The 24,055-nt window shown below is 47.5% G+C and overlaps 2 protein-coding genes and 1 long non-coding RNA gene across 4 annotated transcripts in view; 1 reads left to right on the forward strand and 2 right to left on the reverse strand.

Moving 5' to 3' along the window:
* The window catches only part of LOC117065414 (protein FAM153C-like), a 39,465-nt gene extending 36,568 nt beyond the window's left edge, over nt 1–2,897 (forward strand). For both annotated transcript variants that reach the window (XM_033180231.1, XM_033180232.1), the window contains 4 exons: nt 462–499; nt 913–980; nt 1,069–1,165; nt 2,578–2,897. In XM_033180231.1, the coding sequence (XP_033036122.1) occupies nt 462–499; nt 913–980; nt 1,069–1,153 (191 nt within the window). In that variant the 3' untranslated portion in view covers nt 1,154–1,165; nt 2,578–2,897. The remainder of the gene's footprint in view (nt 1–461; nt 500–912; nt 981–1,068; nt 1,166–2,577) is intronic.
* LOC117065415 lies at nt 76–6,802 on the reverse strand. The gene is made up of 3 exons (XR_004429918.1): nt 6,716–6,802; nt 799–937; nt 76–114 (listed from the first exon to the last, which is right to left on the reverse strand). It is a non-coding gene; the product is annotated as an uncharacterized LOC117065415 (long non-coding RNA).
* Nucleotides 6,803–7,416: 614 nt separating this feature from the next.
* Nucleotides 7,417–9,025, reverse strand: LOC117064539. Its single transcript, XM_033178616.1, has 3 exons — nt 8,945–9,025; nt 8,147–8,458; nt 7,417–7,804 (listed from the first exon to the last, which is right to left on the reverse strand). The coding sequence occupies exons 1-3, from the start codon at nt 8,985–8,987 to the stop codon at nt 7,563–7,565; spliced, it is 597 nt and encodes a 198-aa protein (XP_033034507.1). The 5' UTR covers nt 8,988–9,025; the 3' UTR covers nt 7,417–7,562.
* Between the last annotated feature and the right edge of the window lie 15,030 nt (nt 9,026–24,055).

Below are 24,055 nucleotides of genomic sequence, written 5' to 3' on the forward strand. Positions count from 1 at the left end.
CAGTGCATGCAGCCTTGGCCTTCTTTCCGATGTTCTTCTATTGGAGAACAGTAGGACTGGTGGAGGCCCACAAGGAGGAAGGAAATGGGATTCATGAGGGAAGAGAAGCAGGCCCTACAGGAGGAGGAGGGAGAAATTCCACGTCATGCACAATGTTGTGAAGAGGGCGGCCGCCTCTTGGAGGAACAGAATGACACGGCTTCCCCTCCCTGGGCTCAGTTATGGAATGTGAGGGCTGGGAAAGTGTGTGGGAAGCCAGAGGTCCCTCCCTCATAGCACAGAGGAAATGATACGGGCTGTGGAGAAGGCTCCAGAAACGGGCAGGTCAGAGGCTCTGGGGTTGGCTCCACAGCCCCGGGACAGCGGAGTCTGAGGGGTTCTCTTGACTGTAACTCTCCCCTTTCCTTCTTATGGCCACCCCATCACCGCTGCTCCTCCGGACACTGATGCTTGCTTCCCAGAACTGGGAGACTCCACCATCACAGGCAGCCACCAGCAGGTAAGTGATCTCCTCTTATATGCTCTCTCTCTTTTATCCTCTTTCTGACTCCTGAGCTCCTTTCTTAGCTCTGGTCCTTTTCCTCTTTTCCTCTCTTGTGATTGTTCTGAAGCACTTGGTCTCATCCCACAGTTGAGGTCCTCGGGTCTTCAGTGTGGATAACCCCACCCCAGCCCTCCTGCCCGCTGCCTTGGCATTGCCCTGTTTACTGGCCCCCAGGCTGCAGCTTTGAATCTTGCTGAACAACCCTTCAGGGTCCAGGGAGGGGCTGGGCTGGGGTCAGATGAGCTGGACCCTACCGTGCCGGAGGGACTCCCAGTGACATCTGGGTCTGCTCTGGGCACCCCCTGCCCAGATAGGACTTTTCCTGCACTGGCGTCTCTGGACATACACAACTGTTCTCCTTCTCACAGATGTCAGCAAGTCCCTCCTCTGCACCTGCAGAAGAAGCAACAGAAAAGACAAAAGTGGAAGAGAAAGTGTGAGTGTGCGGTGGGCAGAATGATGAGGGAAGCAGACACATGCCCGTGTTCTTTATGGCTACGCTCACTTTCTTGTTGTCCCATCAGGAAAACCACGAAGAAAACCAGGAAGCCCAGGAAGAATACCTGGTGGAATGTCCTGAACCGTTGGGACATTTTAAGTATATTTTAGAGACCTCTGAAGGTAAGTGAAGGATGCCCTGAGAACATCCTCCAGGAAACAGACACCCACTCCATAGCAGTCCCTGAGCCTGCTGGCCTGAGCCCTCCACAGGCTGCTTAGTGAGGGAGACACTGAGGTGCTGGTCAGGCCATCGTGTGCAGGATTCCATGGGATGTGAACTGTTACTTGTCTGCAGTGACCCTTCAGCTCACCAGCATCTCATTTGAGGGGACCCAGCTCTGCCCCCCCCAGCCCCTTGAGGCCAACTGGGAGCATCACTAGTTCATCCTGAGGAGACACTAGGGTTGACCATGAATCGCCCCCAGTTCAGGCCTCCTGGGAAAGGTGTGAGAAGGATGGAGGTACCCCCAGGCTCCTTGTCACACGAGCAAGCAGCCCACCCGGCCCAGTATTGCCCAGTATTGAGGCCAGCAGGCACTCAGTAGGTCCTGGCATCAAGCAGGGGACACGGCAGGATCCAAGAAGCACTGAAATGTGCCCAGTCCCAGGGGTTCTTCAGCCTCTGTGGGGGCCTGGGGACCTGGGGTGACCTCATGGCCCCATTTTTCAAGATGAGGTTGGAGGCTTCTGTATGTAGAGAGCACTGGCTTGGGTGTCAGTGGTTCTGTATCTGTGCCAAATGCCAACAAAACAAACCCCTGAAGACATTTCAGGGCCATGCTTACTTGGGAGGGTTAAGGGCATGATTCAGGTAGCCTCTGTTTTTTAAATCTGTTTTCCAATCTTGAAATCAGGTACACATATAACGTGTGTTTGTGTGTATCTATACACTGTTTTTCACTCTTTCAAATGTATGTCTTCTGTAACCCTATTATTATAAAATATACTAAAGTGAGAAATTTGTTTTACCAAAGCGTAATTTTAAAAATTACAATACAAAGACAGGTCTGGTGGGGATGTTAGAAAGACCAGGTCTTACTAGGCAATAACAATGACGTGCTCCAGGCAGCTGTGCATATTCAATGTGCAGCTCTTCTGTCTGGATGGCACAGAGGATCTGGGTGGCAAGGCAGGGTCACCACCCCCACCCTGTGTCATGAGACCTCCTGCTCCCCTTAGGGCCCAGGGCTCTGCCTGTTGATCCTGGAATCCTCAAAATTCCGGTTTCTCTGTGTCTGTTTTACTCTCCGGGGAACCAGCCCCCTGAAGGTGCCTGTGTGAGTGCCCAGGTTCAGTTCTTCCTCCATGACACTTACAGACACTCTCTGTGGACACATAACCCCTCAGCAGAGAGCAGCACACAGGCCTCAGTGCCTTGGCATCTGAGTAGACCTGACTGTGGGGAGCTCAGGGGCCCAAGGTCACCTTCCAGGGCCCGAGGAGCTCTGAGACCTGCACGACCCCAGGGAGCCCCTCCTCCCTCCGCCTCTGTGCCCCCCCCACTGACCCTGGCACCTCTGTCTGTGTTGCAGATTCTGCGAACACCAGGAAGGGCCCTGATGTGGAGATGTCAGCCTGGCCCAGACCTGATGTGGATCGTGATTGTTTCGGGAACTGTGCTACTCCAAAAACTTTTATAATCTTTGCTTAATTTGTTTTTAAATATTTTCCTGGCTGGGCATGGTGGCTCATGCCTGTAATCCCAGCACTTTGGGAGGCCGAGGCGGGTGGATCACCTGGGGTCAGGAGTTCGAGGCCAGCCTGGCCAAGGTGAAACTCCGTCTCTACTTAAAACACAAAAATTAGCTGGGCATGCTGGCGGGCGCGTGTAATATCAGCTACTCGAGAGGCTGAGGCAGGAGAATCGCTTGAACCTGGGAGGCGGAGGTTGCAGTGAGCCGAGATCATGCCACTGCACTCCAGGCTGGAGAGAAAGAAAAAAAAAAAAAATTCTGACTTTAACCTCTATTTTTTAGCGGCACAAATTGTTCTTTTGTTGTTTCTATTTTACATTGTTTCCTGATTATATTCCAATTGTTTTCATTCTTTCTGAAGTTTTGTTCACTCAGTTTTGATTTTTTTTTTTTTTTTTTGAGACGGAGTCTTGCTCTGTCGCCCTCTGGAGTGCAGTGGCCGGATCTCGGCTCACTGCAAGCTCCGCCTCCCGGTTTACGCCATTCTCCTGCCTCAGCCTCCCAGTAGCTGGGACCACAGCGCCCGCCACCTCGCCCGGCTAGTTTTTCGTATTTTAGTAGAGACGGGGTTTCACTGTGTTAGCCAGGATGGTCTCGATCTCCTGACCTCGTGATCCGCCCGTCTCGGCCTCCCAAAGTGCTGGGATTACAGGCTGAGCACCGCGCCCGCCATTTTTGAGTTTTTATAATTTTGATAGACTTCTTTTGTGCTTTCATTTTCTTAACGACTTTTACCTCATTTTAAAAACAAATCCATAGTATGGTAAGTTACATCAAGATGGAGTATTTTTGTTTTGTAGTGGTTTATATTCTGGATGTATTTTACATATGTAAGTGTCAATGGCCTGATGCAGTGGCTACCGCCTGTGATCTCAGCAGTTTGGAAGACCAAGGCAGGAGGATTGTTTGATCTCAGGAGTTTAAGACCAGCCTGGGCAACATAGTGAGACCTCATCCCTACAAAAAAACTTTTTTAATTAGCTGGGCATGGTGGCATCTGTCTGTAGTCCCAGCTACTTGGGAGGCTGAGGCAAGAGGATTGCTCGAGCCCGGGAGGTTGGGGCTGCAGTAAGCCATGACTGCACTCCAACCTGGTGACAGAGCGAGACCCTGTCTTTAAAAATAAAAAAAAAGTTTGTTAATATCAGTTAGAAATCTAGTTGTTCATTGCAGAACTAAACTAGTTTATAGCAGACATGAGCACTGGGAGGGAAATGTAACATTTTCACTCCAGGCCTTGAATCCTTGGCCAGCAGCTGTGTGTCCCTCAGGGTTCTGTGGTTCCTGGTCCCAGAGAAATCACTCGCTCCAATGTAACGAGCGAAGAGTTCTTTAGGTGATGGCCGCTGGGCCCAGCTTTGTTGTTGTCTTTGCTGTCTCGTAAGCCTCGTGTTGCTCACATTCAGTTGTGTGTGAGTGCACTGACTGTACCGTGAGCTTCTCCAAGCATGTGCAAGCAATTTGAGAGGAGCCTTTTAAGGATGTTCTATCGGGTGGGTCAGGTGAGGGAGATAACGGGGGCAAGAAGGAAAGTTTAATTCGTGTGAAACTACCAGCCCTTCGTCGCCTAACTTGTGATTTACAGACACTGAGCACATTGCAGGTTGAGAAGGTGCTTGGTCCTTTTTGTAGCCTTACCCTGTGCTCTTTAGAGCTGTGAGTGTGCTGCTTTTTCTCACCATTTTGTTTCTTGTAGATTGTTGTCCTTGATACTGGAAAACATTTTGAAGACAAGACTCTAGACTCTGAACAGTGGCCTATGCCACACTAGTTTATTGGAAAATGAGGAACTTACATTACTGACAAGCTTGGAAGATTTTTCTGTCCTGCAGTGGCCAGTGTTTCCCTGGTCTTTACCTTGCCACTCTGCTTTATTCTCTTTTTCTGTGGCAGTAGTTATGATGCCAACTTTTGGGGTTTCTTTGTCCTCTTTTTTTCTTCCTACCTGCCAGCATTCAAATGGCCACTTCTATTAAGTGATGGGATTCAGGAATGTATTTCTGTATATTAATCCTGATACAGTTTCACTCATCCCTCCGTTTAACATTTAGGGTACAAAGTAGTCACCGGGAGGTGCCACTCAGTATACAGCACTGTTTAGAAATTGAGGGAGCCATGAAATGTTTAGCCACCGCTCTCTGAGACCTCAGCCAGGTGCAAAGAAGAGATGCAGAACCGCATTTCAGGTTGTGTTATGTACATCCAGCAGCACTAAAATGTGTCTGGGAATCATGGCGGCAGAATTTTGAGGCAGGTATGGCTGAGGCTTTATGAAAAAATGGGGTCTGTGCCAGGCCTTAGATGTGGGAGAAGGAGGATGTGTCAGGAAGCAGAAAGAGTATCACCAAAGTGCTGCTGTGGGGCATGTGGGCCGTGTTTGGGAACAACCAGGGGCTTTGTGTGTCAGGTTTGCAGCACCTGTGGAGAGGCTGCATTGGTAAATAAGCCCCAAGAAGTAGACTGGGGTCACTTAAATTAAAATTAAAAGTATGTATGGCTGTGAAGGCCAGCTGAGTGGTATAAATAGAAACTATAAACAGTATCACATTTATTGAAGACAGCTTTTGCTGCCAAAGGAGTTTTTGGACGTTTTTGGATTATGTAGTTGGTGGGTAAAGAATTATTGACCTAAATGTATCCGATCTTTGAGTGTTTTAATATGCTAGATTATTGGAGGTGAAATGGCTAAGTCAAAGGCGATGAGTGTTTTTGAGACTCTTAATGTTAATTGCAAAATTAACCTCGAAAAGCAGTGCCAGTTTAGACCGTGACTGAGAGCTCTTGTTTTATCTTGTCCTGCTGAGCTGGGTGTTACAACATTGAAAACTTCCGCAGTGTGTTCTTTCTCTCTCTCTCTCTATCTCCTCCCTTCCTCCCTTTCTTTCTTTCACTTCTCTTAGGATAGGCTCATCTGTACTTTTTTGATAGAGGTAACCATTTGTCACACCATTTTCCGTAGGGCCTGCTGTCTTCCCATTCATTGGTGATGGCACATTTATCGTACCCTAAGCTTTGATAATGTGTCAGGATCTTTCTGACCTGTCCTCTCAAAGAGGTTAAGTATTTTTTATAATGACTTATAACTGACTGAAGTTATAATAGTTTTCTAATGTCAAATATAAAAATAGGCTGGGTGCGGTGGCTCACGCCTGTAATCCCAGCACTTTGGGAGGCCAAGGCAGGTGGAACGCTTGAGTCCAGGAGTTTTGAGACCAGCCTGGACAACATGGGGAAACCCCATCTCTACAAAACAAAAAAGAAAAATTATCCGGGTGTGGTGTTGCAGGCATGTAGTCCCAGTTACTCAGGAGGCTGAAGTGGGAGGATGGCTTGAGCCTGGGAGGTGAAGATTGCAGTGAGCTGAGATCACACCACTGCACTTCAGTCTAGGCAACAGAATGAGACTCTGGAATCTGAGGAGCAGGGCCAGGACTAGGGTCAGGCAAGTGAGGCAACTAGGGCATAAAATTTAAGGAGACAGGACTCTCAGGGCACTTGCAGGACCCATGAGTTTGGGGGAGGAGCATAGAGAAAATAGTAAGAGACAAGTTTCAAACTGTTTCTGGTAGGTCAAACACAAAATTAGTCCATGATACTTCCAACACCTCCAGAGGGAGGGAGGAACTCCATTTTCCTTTTTTGTTCCCTCCTCTCTAGAGTACTTTGGCGGATCTTAAAACTGAAAACATGAGACTTAATCATTCCCCAATGTTTTACCAGATAGTTTGTCAAAAGGGTCACTGATGAAATGCATTAATCTCACTCTCCTCCTCTTGGTGGAAATGCACAGGCCTTGAGGTGTCCACTTAGTTAGTGGTTCACCATTTTTGTGTCTTTTTATGAGGTGAAAGTAATTCATGAAGCACACGGTAAAGAATAGACTTGAAACTAGAATGATCTTGGGCTCGAAGTACAATGCTGCCTCCCTGCCTCTGCCCATTCCAACTTTCTTTTTGTGCCTTAATGCATTACTTACCTTTTCCAGTTGTCCATCCTTATCTCCCATGAAGTAGAGCATGGGCACGTTAAACTGGGAGGCTGCAATGCACTGCAGGACAGCCTGAAGCTGCTTCTGCAAGCTATTGGAGAGCACTGATGTAAGATATCAGCTTCAATTTTAATATGAGGATCTGGGGGCTCAGAAACATGAAATAAAAGTTCTGATTGGGTGCAGTGGCTCACGCCTGTAATCCCAGCATTTTGGGAGGCCAAGGGGAGTGGATCACCTGAGGTCAGGAGTTCAAGAGCAGCCTGGCCAAGATGGTGAAACTCCGTTTCTACTAAAAATACAAAAATTAGCTGGGCATGGTGGCAAGCGCCTGTAATCCCAGCTACTCGGGAGGCTGACGCAGCGAATTGCTTGAATCCAGGAGGTGGAGGTTGCAGTGAGCAGAGATTACACCACTGCACTCCAGCCTGGGCGACAAAGTGAGACTCCATCTCAAAAAAAAAAAAAGGTTTCTGTGGTCACACAGCCAGGAAATGAAGGCAGGATTGAGCAATTACCTCTGGGGTAAAAGCTGTCCCTTACTACAAAGGGGCTTCCATGCAGGAAGCATGATGCAGGAATGAAAGGACGGGTCCCAGGTCACCGGGGGGCTGAGCCCCCTCCCTGTCCCGTGGTCTCTCTACAATTGGAGGTTCAACCCAAGCCACAAGCACAAGCCAGAAAGGGATGAGGTCACGGTCGTTCATTTATTTCACATTCTTATTGCACCAGGTGAGGAGAGGAAGGAGTCATGCGCTAACACACACAGATTGTGCTACTTTTCAGTCTTTCTGAAGAATCAGGATCCAGATTCTAATTGTCTTCAAGATCTGGATTAGTCAGTAGAGATGGCCCACTGTGGTAGGGGGCCTGGGGTGGATGCTGGGGGAAAAGCAGGATACATATATGGAGCATGACCATTCATGTTCCAGGGCTCCCATTCGGGTACTGGAGGATTTTCCACATAGATCACAGGTGTCGGGGCCCACATCGGCTCCTGAATGGCTATGGGAATGCCACAGGCCTGGGGCTGGTGCTCGGGAGGTGCAAGGTCAACCGCATCTGCACAGGGAGGACCTGAGAGAGAGAAGACACATGGAAGGCTCGTGAGGGCGTCACCCACCCTGTACCTGAATCCTTGCCTGTGACCTCACCCAGCCCCGGGGCCATGTCCATTCTGGACAAGTCCCTGAACAAAGTCCTCAGAATTATTACTTTGGGGAAGAACAAAAAGGATAAATAGAAGCAGGCAGCCCATCAGAGCAGCAAGTCCCCTGTGCTGTGTGCCAAGGGACTCTGGGCAGGGGCCTGTCTCGTCATTCTCTGCTCTACTCAGGGCACAAGGATGGTGGGGGTGGGGTGGGGGAAGCCAGTGGCAGTCACTAAAGGACTATGGAGATGAATACAAAACACACAAACCTGAGAAGACACTGATTTTCCATCTGTATCCCAGAATCCTGTGCAGGGCCTCACCATAAGGACACGGCAAGGGTAGGCACCTTGGTCTCTGATTGGCCTCCTGAATAGTGAAGTATAAGTCCTGCAAGCTTATTAGCATCTGGAGACATTCCTGCCAGCTCTTCTTCATACCTCTCTGCTTGAGACGCTGGGCAATTGTTTTTGATACTACGTGATACTTCTTCTTCACCCTGTACACTTCACGTTCAAGAAATTCCCATTCTTGCAGGAAACTCTGGATTTCCTGGTCACTCCAAGGTTTAATTGACCGGACTGGAAGGAAAGAGGAATATGGATGTACTTTGGCATAACTCACCTGCACACATGCAGGATGCTGCCTCTACACGGACAGGTCCGAACTTGACTTTATTCAGTTACAGGAGATAATAGAAGTGAGAGATTCAGTATCTGCCTGAGTCCTGATGCCTGACACATCCGGTCACTGGGACAGGCAAGGAGGCACCTGAGAGCCTGGGTCTTGCTCAACTTCCTTAAAATGTCTCAGGGGATACTGACAGGGTGTGATGGCATATTTGCTGCCTGGGAGCGCTCCTCTGATGTGGGACTCACATCCCACCCCTGTGGGGCCTCTTACTGTCACCTGAGCTGTGGGCAGGGAGCTTGGGGGATGCTGAGGGCAGCTCTGGAATCCCCTGAGATGCCCCCTCTTGGGGCTGGGATGAGCATATCAGACTCAAGAAGATGGAGGTGGGCTGGAAAATTTTCTCTACTACATATAAGACTCTGAGGACACCATACCTGAGGCCTTTTCTGATCCCTGGGCTGCATTTTTCTGCTTCATTTTCTGGATGTTTCTGGTAGTTTCGGTGGGAAGTGTTACTTTCTAATAATAATAATAATAAAAGATAAATATTTACATATTGGAATCTCTTATTTTCTTTTTTTTTTTTTGAGACAGAGTCTTGCTCTGTCACCAGGAGGGAGTGCAGTGGCGTAATCTCAGCTCACTGCAACTTCTGCCTCCTGGGTTCAAGTGATTCTCCTGTTTCAGCCTCCCAAGTAGCTGGGATTGCAGGCACGCACCACCACACCTGGCTAATGTTTTGTATTTTTTTAGTAGAGATGGGGTTTCACCATGTTAGACTGGTCTCGAACCCCTGACCTCAAGTGATCCACCTGTCTTGGCCTCCCAAAGTGCTGGGATTACAGGCGTGAGCCACTGCGACTGGGTCCCCTTATATTTAAAAAGTAAACTGCCAGACGAACAACATGAACCCAGTGGTTTTAGACCCTGGACACGGGCGCATGGGACAGTGGAGTGAAGGCAGGAAACAAGAGTTGGGGCTCCTACAAGTACCCAGCTCAAACCTGCATCGAGTTTCCAGGCTGGAGAGCAGGGAGAGGGAAATCAAGCAGAGCATAGGTGTTCTCCTGGACCTCACCGTGGCAAGTATAGGACACAGAAGCAGTACTGGGGAGAGGATGGAGAGAGGGAAGAGAGAGAGCTCTGTGGATCTACTGGGAAGTCCCCTGTCCAAGCAGAGATCAGAGCATGAATGAGACAAAACTGCCTGGGCTGTGAAAGCACCGCGAGAAAGGACCAGGCTGAAAAATTCCTGGGGTCGCTCTGGGCGGTGAAGAATCTGAGTCTCCACAGCTGGAGTAAAAAGTCTGCCTAGTCCGAGGGCCTTTGAAGAGAGTGCTAGGAGAGTAGGGCCTCAGCAGTGGGGTCAAATTACCCACAGACTGAAGTTTCTTCCCATACCAACTAACAAAGATTCGAAACGATCCCCCAAAGCATCAATCTAATTCCAAATAATTTAACTGCATGACAAAGAAAAGCCCAACATTAGTTAAAGGAACGCGAAGTATTTGGCACCTAATCACGTAAAATGCACAGGGCTGGCCTCCTACCTTAAATGGCCCGGCATACAACAAAACAGAGCAACACAATTCACCACTGGTAGAAAATCCATCAAGAGACCAAGAAATGACATAGACGGTGGAATTAGTGGAGCTAGACTTCAAAATAGCTACTAGAGAATGCCTGTGGCTGAGCATACAGAGGAAGCGGGCACCTGAGAGGGTAAGACGGCTCATGCCTGGAATCCCAGCACTTTGGGAGGCCGAGGCGGGTGGATCATGTTAGGGGATCCAGACCATCCTGGCTAACACACGTTGAAACCCTGTCTCTACTGAAAATACAAAAAAAAAACTAGCCGGGCGTGGTGGCGGCGCCTGTAGTCCCAGCTGCTTGGGAGACTGAGGCATGAGAATGGCTTGGACCTGGGAGGCAGAGGTTGCAGTGAGCTGAGATCGCGCCACTGCACTCCAGCCTGGGTGACAGAGCAAGACTCCGTCTCAAAAAATAAATAAATAAAAAGGAACAGCATACATTTCATGGCTGCAAAAATTCTTCTGAGATGAAATGAAAGACAACCCCAGCCATCCTCCCACGAAACAGGAATGGGGCTCCCTTAACGTTACCTCCCTTTTTCCTCCTGCGTTCTCTCCTGGGAGTCTGTCCTCCCGCTGCGCCTGCAGGGCCTGCTCTGTTCCTGGGTTGGCGGAACCTGGTACTTAGTCTCCGCTAACGGAACCTAGGAGAGTCAGGGGGAACCGGAGTGTGGAAACGTGTCTGCTGCACTCGGCTTCTGGAGGTCTCTGAAGCCAGTGCTCATCGACCGTCTTTAAATATCTTAAATGTGATTGGGTTAGACCCACCCAACCTTGAGACTTTGGATTAACTAAAGATAAACTAATTTAGTACTTTAATCACATCTGCAAAATCCCTTCATCCAGACTAGAATATGATTGAATAACTGCGACAGGGAGATTGGAGATCAACCCGGCAGGGGTTCTGAGGGTCTCTGGGCCCAGCATCTCCAACGCAAAGGGATGGGTTGTTACATTCCCACAGATCACCCCTTCCCCCTGAGCTGGCGCTGATGGTCAGCGACGTCCTTAGGGTTTGGCCTCTGAGGATTAACTGTGATGTGAGGATTCGGGGAAGAGACTGGGCTTCAGCTGGGTGAGGGTGAATGGATGGTCATGGATGGCAGTTGTGGATGTGGGACCCTCTCTGAGAAGCTTAGATTGAAAAGGAGTTTAGGGTAGGGAGGAGAGAGGCACACAGAGTTTTCTCCTTACAAGAGGACAGACTTGAGACTTGCATATACATAAGTGAGGAAGCAGAGAGGGATATTGGAGGGTGGTTAAATGATTGATGGTGGGGACCGAGAAGGAGGGTGCTGAGTACCCAGCATGGGAGGGAAACAATTCCTAGGTTGTTTTTTGGCTTCAGAATCTCAGATGCAGTCCAGGGTTAGGGATGCTCCTCAGAATAAATCTTAACTCTTGGGATTGATGCCACTCTACTCGACACAATCCTGATTCATGGCTTTTAGCTCATGATAGCGTCTGAGAAGACAGGAAAGGGGGCTTTACAGTGATTGGTACTTTATTTCTACCCATGTTTTATTTTTAGAGGCAGGGTCTTGCTCTGCTGCCCAGTCTGAGGTGCAGTGGCATGATCATAGCTCACTGCAGCCTCAAACTCCTGGGCTGAAGTGATCCTACTGCCTCAGTCTCTCAAGTAGCTAGGATTACTACAGGTGCTGTGCCATCACGCTTGGCTTTTTTTTTTTTTTTTTTTGTAGAGATGGGGTCTCACTATGTTGCTCAGGCTGGTTGCGAACTCTTCATTTCAAGCAATCCTCCTGCCTCGGCCTCCCAAAGTGCTGAGATTGCAGGTGTGAGCCACCATGCTCAGCCTAGTGGTAGCCTGTTAAGTCAGAACAAACTCCATATATATTGGCTTAAGACTAATCTTTGCTTCCTTCCATGTTGTCTAAAAATATCACATTCTCTTCATTTCCACAGACATTTCAGGCCTCCGTTTCCGGATGCCCATATGGCCAGGAAACTGTTCTCTGTGCTTCCCACTTTGGGCCTGTCTGATGCACCCCCACTCTGCCTCAGGGACCATCTGAGACAAAAATCTGACCAAGTTATTCCTCCCTCTCCCCCAAATGTTAATGAACATCGTCTTCTTCCCCAGGCTTGAGCCTTCTGTCTTGTTGGAGGCAAATAGAAACTGTAGGCATCTCAGCTCTACATCTAGCAGGTGCCTCCACTCAGCATATTCACCCCCAGCATCACCTCCCATTCAACTCATCTTCAGGGTTTCTGCCTCGGTATAAATAGCAACTGCATCCAGGCTGTTTCAAAAACAGAAGTGCAGAAATAATTCCTGAATTCTTTATTCCCAATGACAGCTTCTTCTCAATCAGAAATGATTGATAGCCGATTTTCATTCCTTCTTTTTTTTTTTTTTTTCTGATAGAGTCTCACTCTCTCACCCAAGCTGGAGTACAGTGGTGCAGTCTCAGCTCACTGAAACCTCTGCCTCCTGGCTTCAAGCAATTCTCCTGCCTCAGCCTCCCAAGTAGCTGGGATTACAGTCGTGTGCCTCCACACCGGGCTTATCTTGTATTTCTAGTAGAGAAGGGTTTCACCATGTTGGCTAGACTGGTCTTGAACTCCTGGCCTCAGGTGATCCACCCACCTTGGCCTCCCAAAATGCTGGAATTACAGGCATGAGCCATCGCAACCAGCCTGATACCCTATTTTCTAAATAAGTACCATTAACTGACTTCTTATTCATGCTGAAATTAAAATAGTGCAGGCGTCAAGGTTCCTTCCACGGGCCACAGCTGTTGCATTCTAATGGGGACCCTGCTTATCTTGTCCTCGGTATGCACCCAAGCCTGTTTCTGTGACTTTTCGGGGCAGACATTCTTCATTCCATGGCCGTGGGGCAGCTTCAGATCAAGCTGATTTTCTCTGTTTGTCTGGGCTCCAGGCTTCTTCCATTTCCTGAACACACTGGGCACTGTGTGGCCTTGGGGACTTTGCTGCTTCTGCTTGTTGCTCTGCTCCCATCACCAGTCACCCAGCAGGCCCGCTCCTCCTGCAGGCCCCCGTCGCCCTGGGCATGGAGGCCTTCTCCAACCCTGGCACTCCTCACAGGCGCTGCCTCACCATGCTGTCCTCAACTTGGACACAGTACATTTCAACACAACTCCCTGGTCAAGTCTAGCTCTTCCACTGGCCTATATGCATTCAGTGAAATTGTGGATCTTGTCTACAGGTGAATCCCGTGATAGGACAGCTTCCCAGCCCTGACTCTACAATGGAATCGGCTGGAAGGCTTTCTCAAAGGCCAATTCCAGTTATATAAATTCAGTTATCCTGGGCTGGTCACTGTGTGGTGAAAAGTCCTCTGGTGATTCTAACACGAGTCAGGCATGAGCTCTTTGCCTTAAAGGAGTGTCATGGGCTTTGCCATGAATTACACTGAGTCCAGGGGCCACCTTGGTCCTGCCCCACCTCACTGGGCCCCTGGGAGGTGGGAGATTAGATTAGAACTGCCCAGGCTGCAGGCTAGCACTCCAAAGAGAGGGTGTGACCACCCTGAGGGTCCCTTCTCAGAGATTCCAGTGTGGCCATCCAGGTTGATCCTGAGCACCAGGAGCTCAGAGGGTCCCAGGTGGGTCTGACGCACAATCCGGGCTGAGAGGCTGAGCTTGAAGAGGCTCCGAAGGCCAGGGACCTTTTTATTTCTGACAACAGATGGAAGTGCCACAGAAGCTCTGGGGCCTAGGGCAGGAGATTGGGACCTGATTTAGAAAAGACTTCTTGAGCTTTGAGATTTATTAGACAGGAGGGGATGAATTTAAAAGAAATGGTTTTCACACATTTTCAGGGCTGCTTGTCTTTTCAAGGGTGAGGAAACATGGGTGTTCAGTTTGTTTGTTTGTTTTCTGTTTTTTGTTTTTTGTTTTTTTTGAGACAGAATCTCGCTCTGTCGCCCAGGCTGGAGTGCAGTAGCATGATCACTGCAAGCTCCGCCTTCCAGGTTCACACCATTCTCCTACCTCAGCCTCCCAAGTAACTGGGACTGCAGGTGCCCACCATCACGCCTGGCTAATTTTTTTGTATTTTTTTAAGTAGAGATAGGGTTTCACTGTGTTAGCCAGGATGGTCTTGATCTCCTGACCTCATGATCCACCTGCCTCGGCCTCCCAAAGTGCTGGGATTACAGGCATGAGCCACTATGCCCAGCCAGGTGTTCAGTTTTAAACATTTGGGAAAATCATCTAATTTAGGGGATACTGTTTCAATGTTTCAGTGTAAAAAATTAGTATCTGATGAATTTTGGCTGGATTTTTGGAAACTAGAAGGGCAACAGGGTAGAATACTGGGGGAGTGACTGAAAGTAATGGAAGTGTAAGGTAATGGGGTGTGTCTGTGTGAAGGAAGATCTGCACGGGTCAGACACTGGACAGGCTTCCCTGGATTAATTTAAAAATATATATATATTTTTAATTAGTGTGGTGGTACATGCAGGTAACACCAGCTACTTGGGAGGCTGAGGTAGGAGAATCTCTTGAACCTGGGAGATGGGGGTTGCAATGAGACAAGATCACGCCACTGTACTCCAGCCTGGGTGACAAGACTGAAACTCCATCTCAAAAAAATATATATATATATTTAAATACATAAATATATCTATTTATATATATTTAAATAAATAAATATATTTATGTATTATATATTTATAGACATATATTTATTATTAAAAATATATACTTTTTGAGACCAAGTTTCCGCTCTTGTTGTCCATGCTGGAGTGTGATGGTGTGTTCTCGGCTCACCGGAACCTCCGCCTCCTGGGTTCAACCTCAGCCTCCCGAGTAGCTGGGATTACAGGCATGCACCACCATGCCCAACTAATTTTGTATTTTTAGTAGAGACGGGGTTTCTCCATGTTGGTCAGGCTGGTCTCGAACTCCCAACCTCAGGTGATCCGCCCACCTCGGCCTCCCAAAGTCCTGAGATTACAGGCATGTGCCACTGCACCTGGCCAAATATTTTTTAAACTAATAAAAATTGCAAAGAACCTCCTTGGATTAATAATAATAAAAAAAGAAAGAAAGAAAGAAAGAAAAGAAACAGGACAGGGTGAGCCAGTAGTAGTTTCTGATGTACCAAGGAAGTTTTGTATTTGCAAATCAAAATGGAGTCTTTTCAGGTTCCCTAATGACAAAGGGAAATTGATCTAAGAGAGATTAAGTGTCATGCAACAAGGGAGTTTGAAAGAAATGTTGGGAGAGAATACATGGCAATCTTTCTTTTCTTTCTCTTCCTTCCCTCCCTCCCTCCTTCCTTCCTTTCTTTCTTTCCTTTTTTCTTTCACATGGAGTCTTGCTCTGTCGCCCAGGCTGGAGTGCAGTGGAATGATCTCAGCTCACTGCAGCCTCCACCTCCTGGATTCAGGTGATTTTTCAATCTCAGCCTCCCAAGTAACTGGGACTACAGGCGCACGCCACCACACCCGGTTAATTTTTGTATTTTTAGTAGAGACGGGCTTTCACCATATTGGCCAGGCTGGTATTGAACTCCTGACCTCATGATCCACCTGCCTCAGCCTCTCAAAGGGCTGGGAATACAGGCGTGAGCCACCACACCCAGGAAATTTTTCTTTGTTTTCAAGATGGAGTCTCTCTCTGTTGCTCAGACTGGAGTGCAGTGGCGCCATCTCGGTTCACTGCAACCTCCGCCTCCCGGGTTCAAGCGATTCTTCTGCCTCAGCCTCCCGAGTAGCTGGGATAACAGGCACCTGCGACCGCACCCAGCTAATTTTTGTATTTTTTAGTAGAGATGGGGTTTCACCATGTTGGCCAGGCTGGTCTGGACCTCCTGACTTCGTGATCTGCCCGCCTCAGCCTCCTAAAGTGCTGGGATTACAGACATAAGCCACTGTGCCCAGCCCATGTCAATTTTCACCTAAATGGTGTCAAGAGGGTCTGAAGTAGTAGCTGAGAGGTCAGAGAAGAGAGAAGTCATGGAGACAAACACACAGGGTGATTCCACTGTGCAGAGAGAGCCCAGCCATCCCCATGCCAAAGATGCAGGAGAGAGCACCTGAGAGAACAGATTCCATCAGGACATCATGTTCCTCTCTGGATCTCAGCCTTGAGGGAGAGGCCATGTCCACTCAGAACAGGAGAGGCCAGGACAGGTCCTCAGGGCTGCTGCTTTGTCCACCCGTTGCTGAGGAGTACAGGAGCTAGGCCTGGGCATGCTTGTATGGCAAGCCCTGTGGACAGGTGTGCAGAGGGCGTCCACAGGCAAGGTCCCGTCTCAGGGTGCTTCACCTGCCCCATAGTGTGATGCACCGGGCTTACAGAAGTCACTCCCTTCACAAGCGTGAGCTGGAACACAGGAGAGAAAACCCTGAGGAGACCTGGTCCTCCATTCTAGCCCAGGATTCTTTCTAGGGCCCCTCTCTAGGGCAAAGCCTGCGATTTTCAAGTCTAGTGGTCCAGTATATGCCTTATAAAGGGAGTGAATTTCACCATGGTTTAGAGCTGCTTCTATTTTTAACATTATGAGAGAAGAGAGGTTGATTAATGGGTCCCAATATACAGTTCGATAAAGAAACAAGACCTAGTGTTTGATAGATCAGTAGGGTGACCATAGTTTACAATAATCTATTGTATATTTCAAAATAGCTAGGAGAGAGTAATTTGACAGTCTTGACCATAAAGAAAAGACAAATATTTGGCTGGGCACAGTGGCTCATGCCTGTAATTCCAGCACTTTGGGAGGCCGAGGCAGGTGGATCATGAGGTCAAGAGATGGAGACCATCCTGGCCAACATGGTGAAACCCCATCTCTACTAAAAATACAAAAATTAGTTGGGCGTGGTGGTGCGCACCTGTAGTCCCAGCTACTCGGGAGGCTGAGGCAGGAGAATCACTTGAACCTGGGAAGCAGAGGTTGCAGTGAGCTGAGATCGTGCCACTGCACTCCAACCTGGGTGACAGAGCAAAACTCTGTCTCAAAAAAAAAAAGAAAAGACAAATATTTAAGGTGATTGATATCCCAATTATACTGATCTAATTTTTACCAATTATATGAATGTAGTAAATTATCACATATATCCCCCAAAAAACTTTAAAAGAAAATCACCAGTTGTTTCAATACCAATCCCAAATAATTCACACAGCCGCAGTTTCGGAATTCGAGGGGATCTGGAAGGAATGAAGTCAGTGGAGAAAAGTAACTGAGAATTCAGCATGTCACATCTGAATGCTTGTGTGCCCCAACATTCATGTGTTGAAACCCCACGGCCTAATATGATGGTGTGAGGGGATGAGGCCCTCGGGAGGTGATGAAGACTAGCTGAGTCATGAGGGTGGAGCCCTCCTGCATAGGATTAGGATCCTTACAGGAGTCCAAAGAGAGCTTGCATCCCCCTTCACCACCCGAAGAAGGAGCTAGAAGTCGCCTTCTGTGAGCCAGAAAGTGGGCCCTCATCAGACAGCGAGTCTACCACAGCCTCCTCTTGGACTTCCCAACCTCCACAATGTGAGAAATATCTTTCTGTTTTCATAGCATAGCCAGTTTGTGGAATTACATTGTAGTAGCCCAAATGGACTACAACAAATGGGTATGTAGTGATATCAGGGTTCCTGGGCAGAAATAGCTGTCAACAGAAGAGATTTGGGAAGCAAGTCAGAAATCGTGGATGTCTACAGAAATGTCAGAAGTGTCTGCTGAGCTATGGATGAGAACCACAAGAGTTGCTTTTGCAGATAAGGAGTCATTGTTTTAGTGACAAAAGAATATACTATTTTAGGGATAACAACAAGGTGTCAGGAAACAGAAGTTGAGAGCAGAGAGAGAATTTATGCCCTCTTAACCTCCTTATGGAAGGAGGGGCAGGCACAGGGGATGAGACTGGAGAGTGGAGACAGAGGGGCCACAGGCACGTTTCCAGGCAGTGGATATTGCTGCGTCAGAGGGGAGCACAAGGCCCAAAGGGCAGAAGCCAGCTCCAGTCAAGAAACAGGCCATGACTTGCAGTGGGTGCTGGGTATCAAGACCTTGGTTTTCTTTTTCTTTTTTTTTCCTTTTTTTTTTTTTTGAGATGGAGTCTCGCTCTGTCGCCCAGGCTGGAGTGCAGTGACGCAATCTCAGCTCATTGCAGCCTCTGCCTCCCGAGTTCAAGCAATTCTCCTTTCTCAGCATCCCCAGTAGCTGGATTACAGGCATGCACCAGCAATACTGGCTAGTTTCTGTATTTTTAGTAGAGATGGGCTTTTGCCATGTTGGCCAGGATGGTCTCGATCTCCTGACCTCATGATCTGCCCGCCTCGGCCTCCCAGAGTGCTGGGATTACAGGCATGAGCCACCACATCCGGCCTAAGACCTTGCTTTTCAATGAAACAGTCAGACTGAGTCTCAGCACTTTCACTTGCTCTGTGAGCTCAGGCACATCCTCTGCTCTCGCTGGGTGCCAGTGTCTCCCCCTTCAAAAAAGAACTTGTATCTCACCCTCCTGATTCAATCAGTCCACCCCAGATGTACTCCCTGTTGATTAGCTTAAGGATTTGGGACTTTGATGGCATCAGCCAAATCCCTTCAGGGTGGTACCTAACCCAGGGTTTGATTGGATACTGGGTGGGGTTGTGACTGCCTTCAACTTGCACAAGGATTTTGAAGGATTCTGGTCCCTGTGTCCCCAGCTGCAAAATAGGAGGTTGTCTTGGCTGAGGTGCAGTGGCTCACGCCTGTAATCCCAGCACTTTGGGAGGCCGAGGCGGGTGGATCACGAGGTCAGGAGATCCAGACCATCCTGGCCAACACGGTGAAACCCTGTCTTCACTAAAAATACAAAAAACTGGCCGGGCGCCGTGGCTCAAACCTGTAATCCCAGCACTTTGGGAGGCCGAGACGGGCGGATCACGAGGTCAGGAGATCGAGACCATCCTGGCTAACACGGTGAAACCCCGTCTCTACTAAAAATACAAAAAAAAACTAGCTGGGCGAGGTGGCGGGCGCCTGTAGTCCCAGCTACTCGGGAGGCTGAGGCAGGAGAATGGCGTAAACCCGGGAGGCGGAGCTTGCAGTGAGCTGAGATCCGGCCACTGCACTCCAGTCCGGGCGACAGAGCGAGACTCCGCCTCAAAAAAAAAAAAAAACTAGACGGGCATGGTGGCAGGCACCTGTAGTCCCAGCTACTCAGGAGGCTGAGGCAGGAGAATGGCGTGAACCTGGGAGGCGGAGCTTGCAGTGAGCCGAGATCAGGCCACTGCACTCCAGCCTGTTTGACAGAGCAAGACTCCGTCTCAGAAAAAAAAAGAGGTTGTCTTTTTTGCACCAATGAACATCCATGATTTCTGAATTGTTTTCGACCTCACTGAGCTTCCAGTGAAACGGGAAGTGCTGAAATCCCAACCTTGGTGTAAGTGGAGTTAGCTGCATTTTGTGATATACTTTTTCTGCATCAAGATAAACATGTACCCCCTACCCATTCTATTAAATGTGGTGTGGTTGATTTTCACATGTTGAACAAACATTGGACTTCTGGGATAAGTCCCAGAAGTTCATGATGTGTAATCATTTTCATTAGCTGCTTTATTTATATTAATTTGGTTAGAAATTACCTAGTCATAGGTGTCAGGGGCTTCAAATTCCTCTAGTATCCTTGCTTTGGTCTCCACTTGTGATGGAGTTTCCCCAAATGGTCCCCCTCAGGGACAGTCTGTGGCTCTGTCTGCTATAACCCAGCGCTGCTGCACTGCGCCTCTGTTGGGATGGTGGCAGACGGGGCACATTCTATAATCTTCCAGTAAAATCTGCAGTACTCCTGTATCCAAGGGCTGGACCTACTCAAATGTTCTCCAGTGGTAAAACTTCACCTCCTTGCCCTGTCCTCCCTCCCCTCCCCTGGTTGCAGGATTCCAATCTACTGGAATCCTCAAAGTCTTGAGCCATGTTGACAGTTTCCTCTCCCTTAGGTGAGATAGGAAGGATAGAGAGAGTGGGGGAATGTCCTTCCTCCAGCTAGCATAAGACTCTGGCAAACTCTTTTCCCTAGAGTGTAGGCTTTTATGGAGAAGACTCTGGGTGTATTTCACAATGATTCCCCCTCTTCTGCCACAGCCCTCAGGGGATATTTCTCAGATCATCACCTTGTGAATCTGCTGGGACTCCTGGAGCTAATGGCAGTGGCGGTATGCGGGACCCATTACGACCATGGACCGAGAAGTTCCACATTCTCAATTTAGTCCATATTCAACCTCCAGCAATTCATCAAAATTACCTGTTAGTTCTCCGACCAGTTTATGGCTCCAGTAGGCTCCAAGTAAACAGACCTCTGTCTCTGGATACACCCGTCTCTCCAGATTTCACAGTCATGACTTCAGTTCTCGGAAAGATAAAAGTCACTGATTTTCAGCTTGACTAGCTTTTTTCTTATAAGGACAGGGGTGATGACTTCCAAGCTCTTTACATGTTGTAGTTGAAACCGGGAGTTCCAACAAGTTTCTGAGTGCAAGAGAATTAAAGAGAGAATTGAAGAATAGAAGAATATCAAATGACAACAGAATCACAAAAATCCTTTAACTGCTCAGTTTAAACAGTTTAAGGCCGGGCGCGGTGGCTCAAGCCTGTAATCCCAGCACTTTGGGAGGCTGAGACGGGCGGATCACGAGGTCAGGAGATCGAGACCATCCTGGCTAACACAGTGAAACCCCGTCTCTACTAAAAAATACAAAAAGCTAGCTGGGCGAGGTGGCGGGCGCCTGTAGTCCCAGCTACTCGGGAGGCTGAGGCAGGAGAATGGCGTAAAAAAAAAACCCGGGAGGCGGAGCTTGCAGTGAGCCGAGATCTGGCCACTGCACTCCAGCCTGGGCGATAGAGCAAGACTCCGCCTCAAAAAAAAAAAAAAAACAGTTTAAATGCCGAGGCAGGAAACAATTTCATGATGACTTCAGTGTCAATAGAATGGCTATCAGAGGTTGTCTGTGTAGCATCGTGCAGAAATGCAGAATATGGACAGGACACCTTCTACAGCGTACTCCAGGCTTTGCTTTAATTTTGAACAGCAATTGTTCGTACTTCTGGCCCGGTGCGGTGGCTCACGCCTCTAATCCCAGCACTTTGGGAGGCTGAGGTGGGTGGATCATGAGGTCAGGAGTTCGAGACCAGTCTTCACTATGTTGAAACCCCATCTCTACTAAAAACATGCACACACACAAAAATTAGCTGGGCATGGTGGCGGGTGCCTGTAATCCCAGCTACTTGGGAGGCTAAGGCAGAAGAATTGCTTGAACCCAGGAAGCGGAGGTTGCAGTTAGCTGAGATCGCACCATTACACTCCAGTCTGGGTAACAGTGCGAGACTCTGTCTCAAAAAAAAAAAAAATCTACACATCTACATACATTTATATTTGTATTATATCAACCAAAGGAATACAATTTGACTTAATTGAGTTTCTGCAAAAAACTTCAATTTCCCAGGTCTCATCTAGAAGGGATAAGATAGCTTTCTAAGCACTGTTTTCCAAAAGATAAACATTGCACAGGCAAAAAAATAAAAATAAAAAATAAAAAAATTCTCATTGTTATTATTTGCATCTGGGGTTATACTGTAAAAAGAGACATTTTAGATCTTTTATAGTGTCTAGTAGTAAACAAAAAGATTACATTTTTATTACTGCAGATTTTATCCTGGCACTTGAAAATTCGTTTGCAATTTTAGAACCAGGAAATTCTTTTGGTGTGTCCAATTGGCCATTTGAGCTGAAAAGATTGATGATGGTGATATACAGTGTGGAAGGTCATTATCATTTCGGCTATGGTTGTTTTTATTTTTATCTGAATTTCCTTTCATCAGAAAATTTGTTACTTTATCCGTTTCTTTAGCACTATTTGAGGAAATCATGTATCTCTTAGGCTTAGCTGTTAGTATATCCTGGCTTGTATCTGATTTCCCAATGTGTTCAATACTGAATGAACAATTGTGTACTGTAGAAAGAGTTTCAAAACATCTTTTCTCTAATTTAATAGATACCAAATGTTTTGAAATTTTTTTTTTTTTTTTTGAGAGAGTCTCGTTGTCACCCCGGCTGGAGTGCAGTGGCGCAATCTCGGCTCACTGCAACCTCCGCCTTCTGGGTTCATGCCATTCTCCTGCCTCAGTCTCTCGAGTAGCTGGGACTACAGGCTAATTTTCTGTATTTTTAGTAGAGACGGGGTTTTACCATGTTAGCCAGGATGGTCTCGATCTCCTGACCTTGTGATCTGCCCACCTCGGCCTCCCAAAGTGCTGGGATTGGTGTGAGCCACCACACCGGCCTTGAAAATTAATCATGAAATTTATACTTGCATTTTGATTCAAATATACATAAATGAAAATAGGCAATAGGGCAGATCTCATATTAAGTATCCTTAACACAAAATATAACATAAAAAATAAATTATAGTAATCACAATAATTGAAAATACTAAGTTTGATCATCTCACAAGAGTGAAGCATAATTACCAATAAATTGAGGCCGAACTATTGAAAGGTTGGAAACTTACAAACTAACAATAAACTTGAACTTGATATGTGACACAGAAAAGTCCAACTTTATGCATGCCTGCAAGGGAGAACTGTGTTTGCAGGAACAGTATCCCTGAAGAAAGCCAGAGCTGATCTTATCCAAAATTTTGAGCAGCTGTATCTGGGACTGGCACATTTTCAGAGGCAGGGATTGTTAGACTTTCAAGTGAGTTAGTGTGGTCACTGGAATTAGATGGTTGTCGACTGGCTAACTTCCAGAAGCATGGTCACTGGAGGGAGGGACTTGCTGACCGATCATGGTCTAGAAGCAGCACTAAGTGGCATTCAGAAGCTGGAGGCTGTCATTCAGCTGATCTCAGAAGCATGGCTGCTGGCAGTGAGGCCGTCACTGATTTTTCAGACCATGTGTACTGATCCAAAGGTTGAATTATTGGAGATTATTTTACAATTTAGGAATCTGGCTAAAAGAACAATCTTTTCCTTTCTTTTTTTTTTCTTTTTTTGAGATGGAGTCTCGCTCTGTCACCCGGGCTGGAGTGCAGTGGCCGGATCTCAGCTCACTGCAAACTCCGCCTCCCAGGTTTACGCCATTCTCCTGCCTCAGCCTCCCGAACTAGCTGGGACTACAGGCGCCCACCACTTCGCCCGGCTAGGTTTTTTGTATTTTTTAAGTAGAGACGGGGTTTCAACGTGTTAGCCATGATGGTCTCGATCTCCTGACCTCGTGATCCACCCATCTCAGCCTCCCAAAGTGCTGGGATTACAGGCTTGAGCCACCCCGCCTGACTTTTCCTTTCTTTAATATGGAAAACAAGTACTTTTATTCTGACTTCCGTCTTTTGTCTTCCCTCAAACACACAGGAGAGAACATAAGAGATTGTTCAGATCTTTATTTGCGGAGGTACGATTTCCAGCTTGTATTGCCACTTAAGCAATTTAAGAGCCAATTACTGAAGCAGAACCATAGCTTTAAGTGCTGATTTTTCATTAATGAGGGGAGAAACCCTGAATACATTTAAGGCATCCTAACCAAGTTAATACAGGATTCAGGACAAAATCTTTAAATACAGGGCATTTGGCAATCCTACCTGAGTCAGGTTTCTTCTCATTCACCACTCTCACTACTTGCCTATGAAAACCATGCCTTATTTATTCTAATATTATCTGTCTCCTGTTCTTCGTCAGTGCTGTCCCTGTTTGAGTTGGGATCTCATTTACCTACTACTTGAACAGCCCAGATTTCCTGGGGGGCATCAGTCATCAGCTTTCTTCAACCCCATACGCTTATCTTTTATGCAATTTCCCTTGCCTACCATCTTTGACTCCACCAATTTTACCGTAAAATCCAAACTCCTTAGCTTGGCAAATAAGGCCTTTTGTGATTTGGCTTCTGCCGTCTACTCAAGCTTTAACATTGGTCATTTTCTTGCTCGCTAGTTCTAAATTAAGTTTCCCAAATGTGCCCTATTACCCACCTATACTTTG

This window comes from Trachypithecus francoisi, unplaced genomic scaffold (genome assembly GCF_009764315.1).
Source record: "Trachypithecus francoisi isolate TF-2019V2 unplaced genomic scaffold, Tfra_2.0 Lachesis_group2, whole genome shotgun sequence".
Taxonomy (NCBI): domain Eukaryota; kingdom Metazoa; phylum Chordata; class Mammalia; order Primates; family Cercopithecidae; genus Trachypithecus; species Trachypithecus francoisi.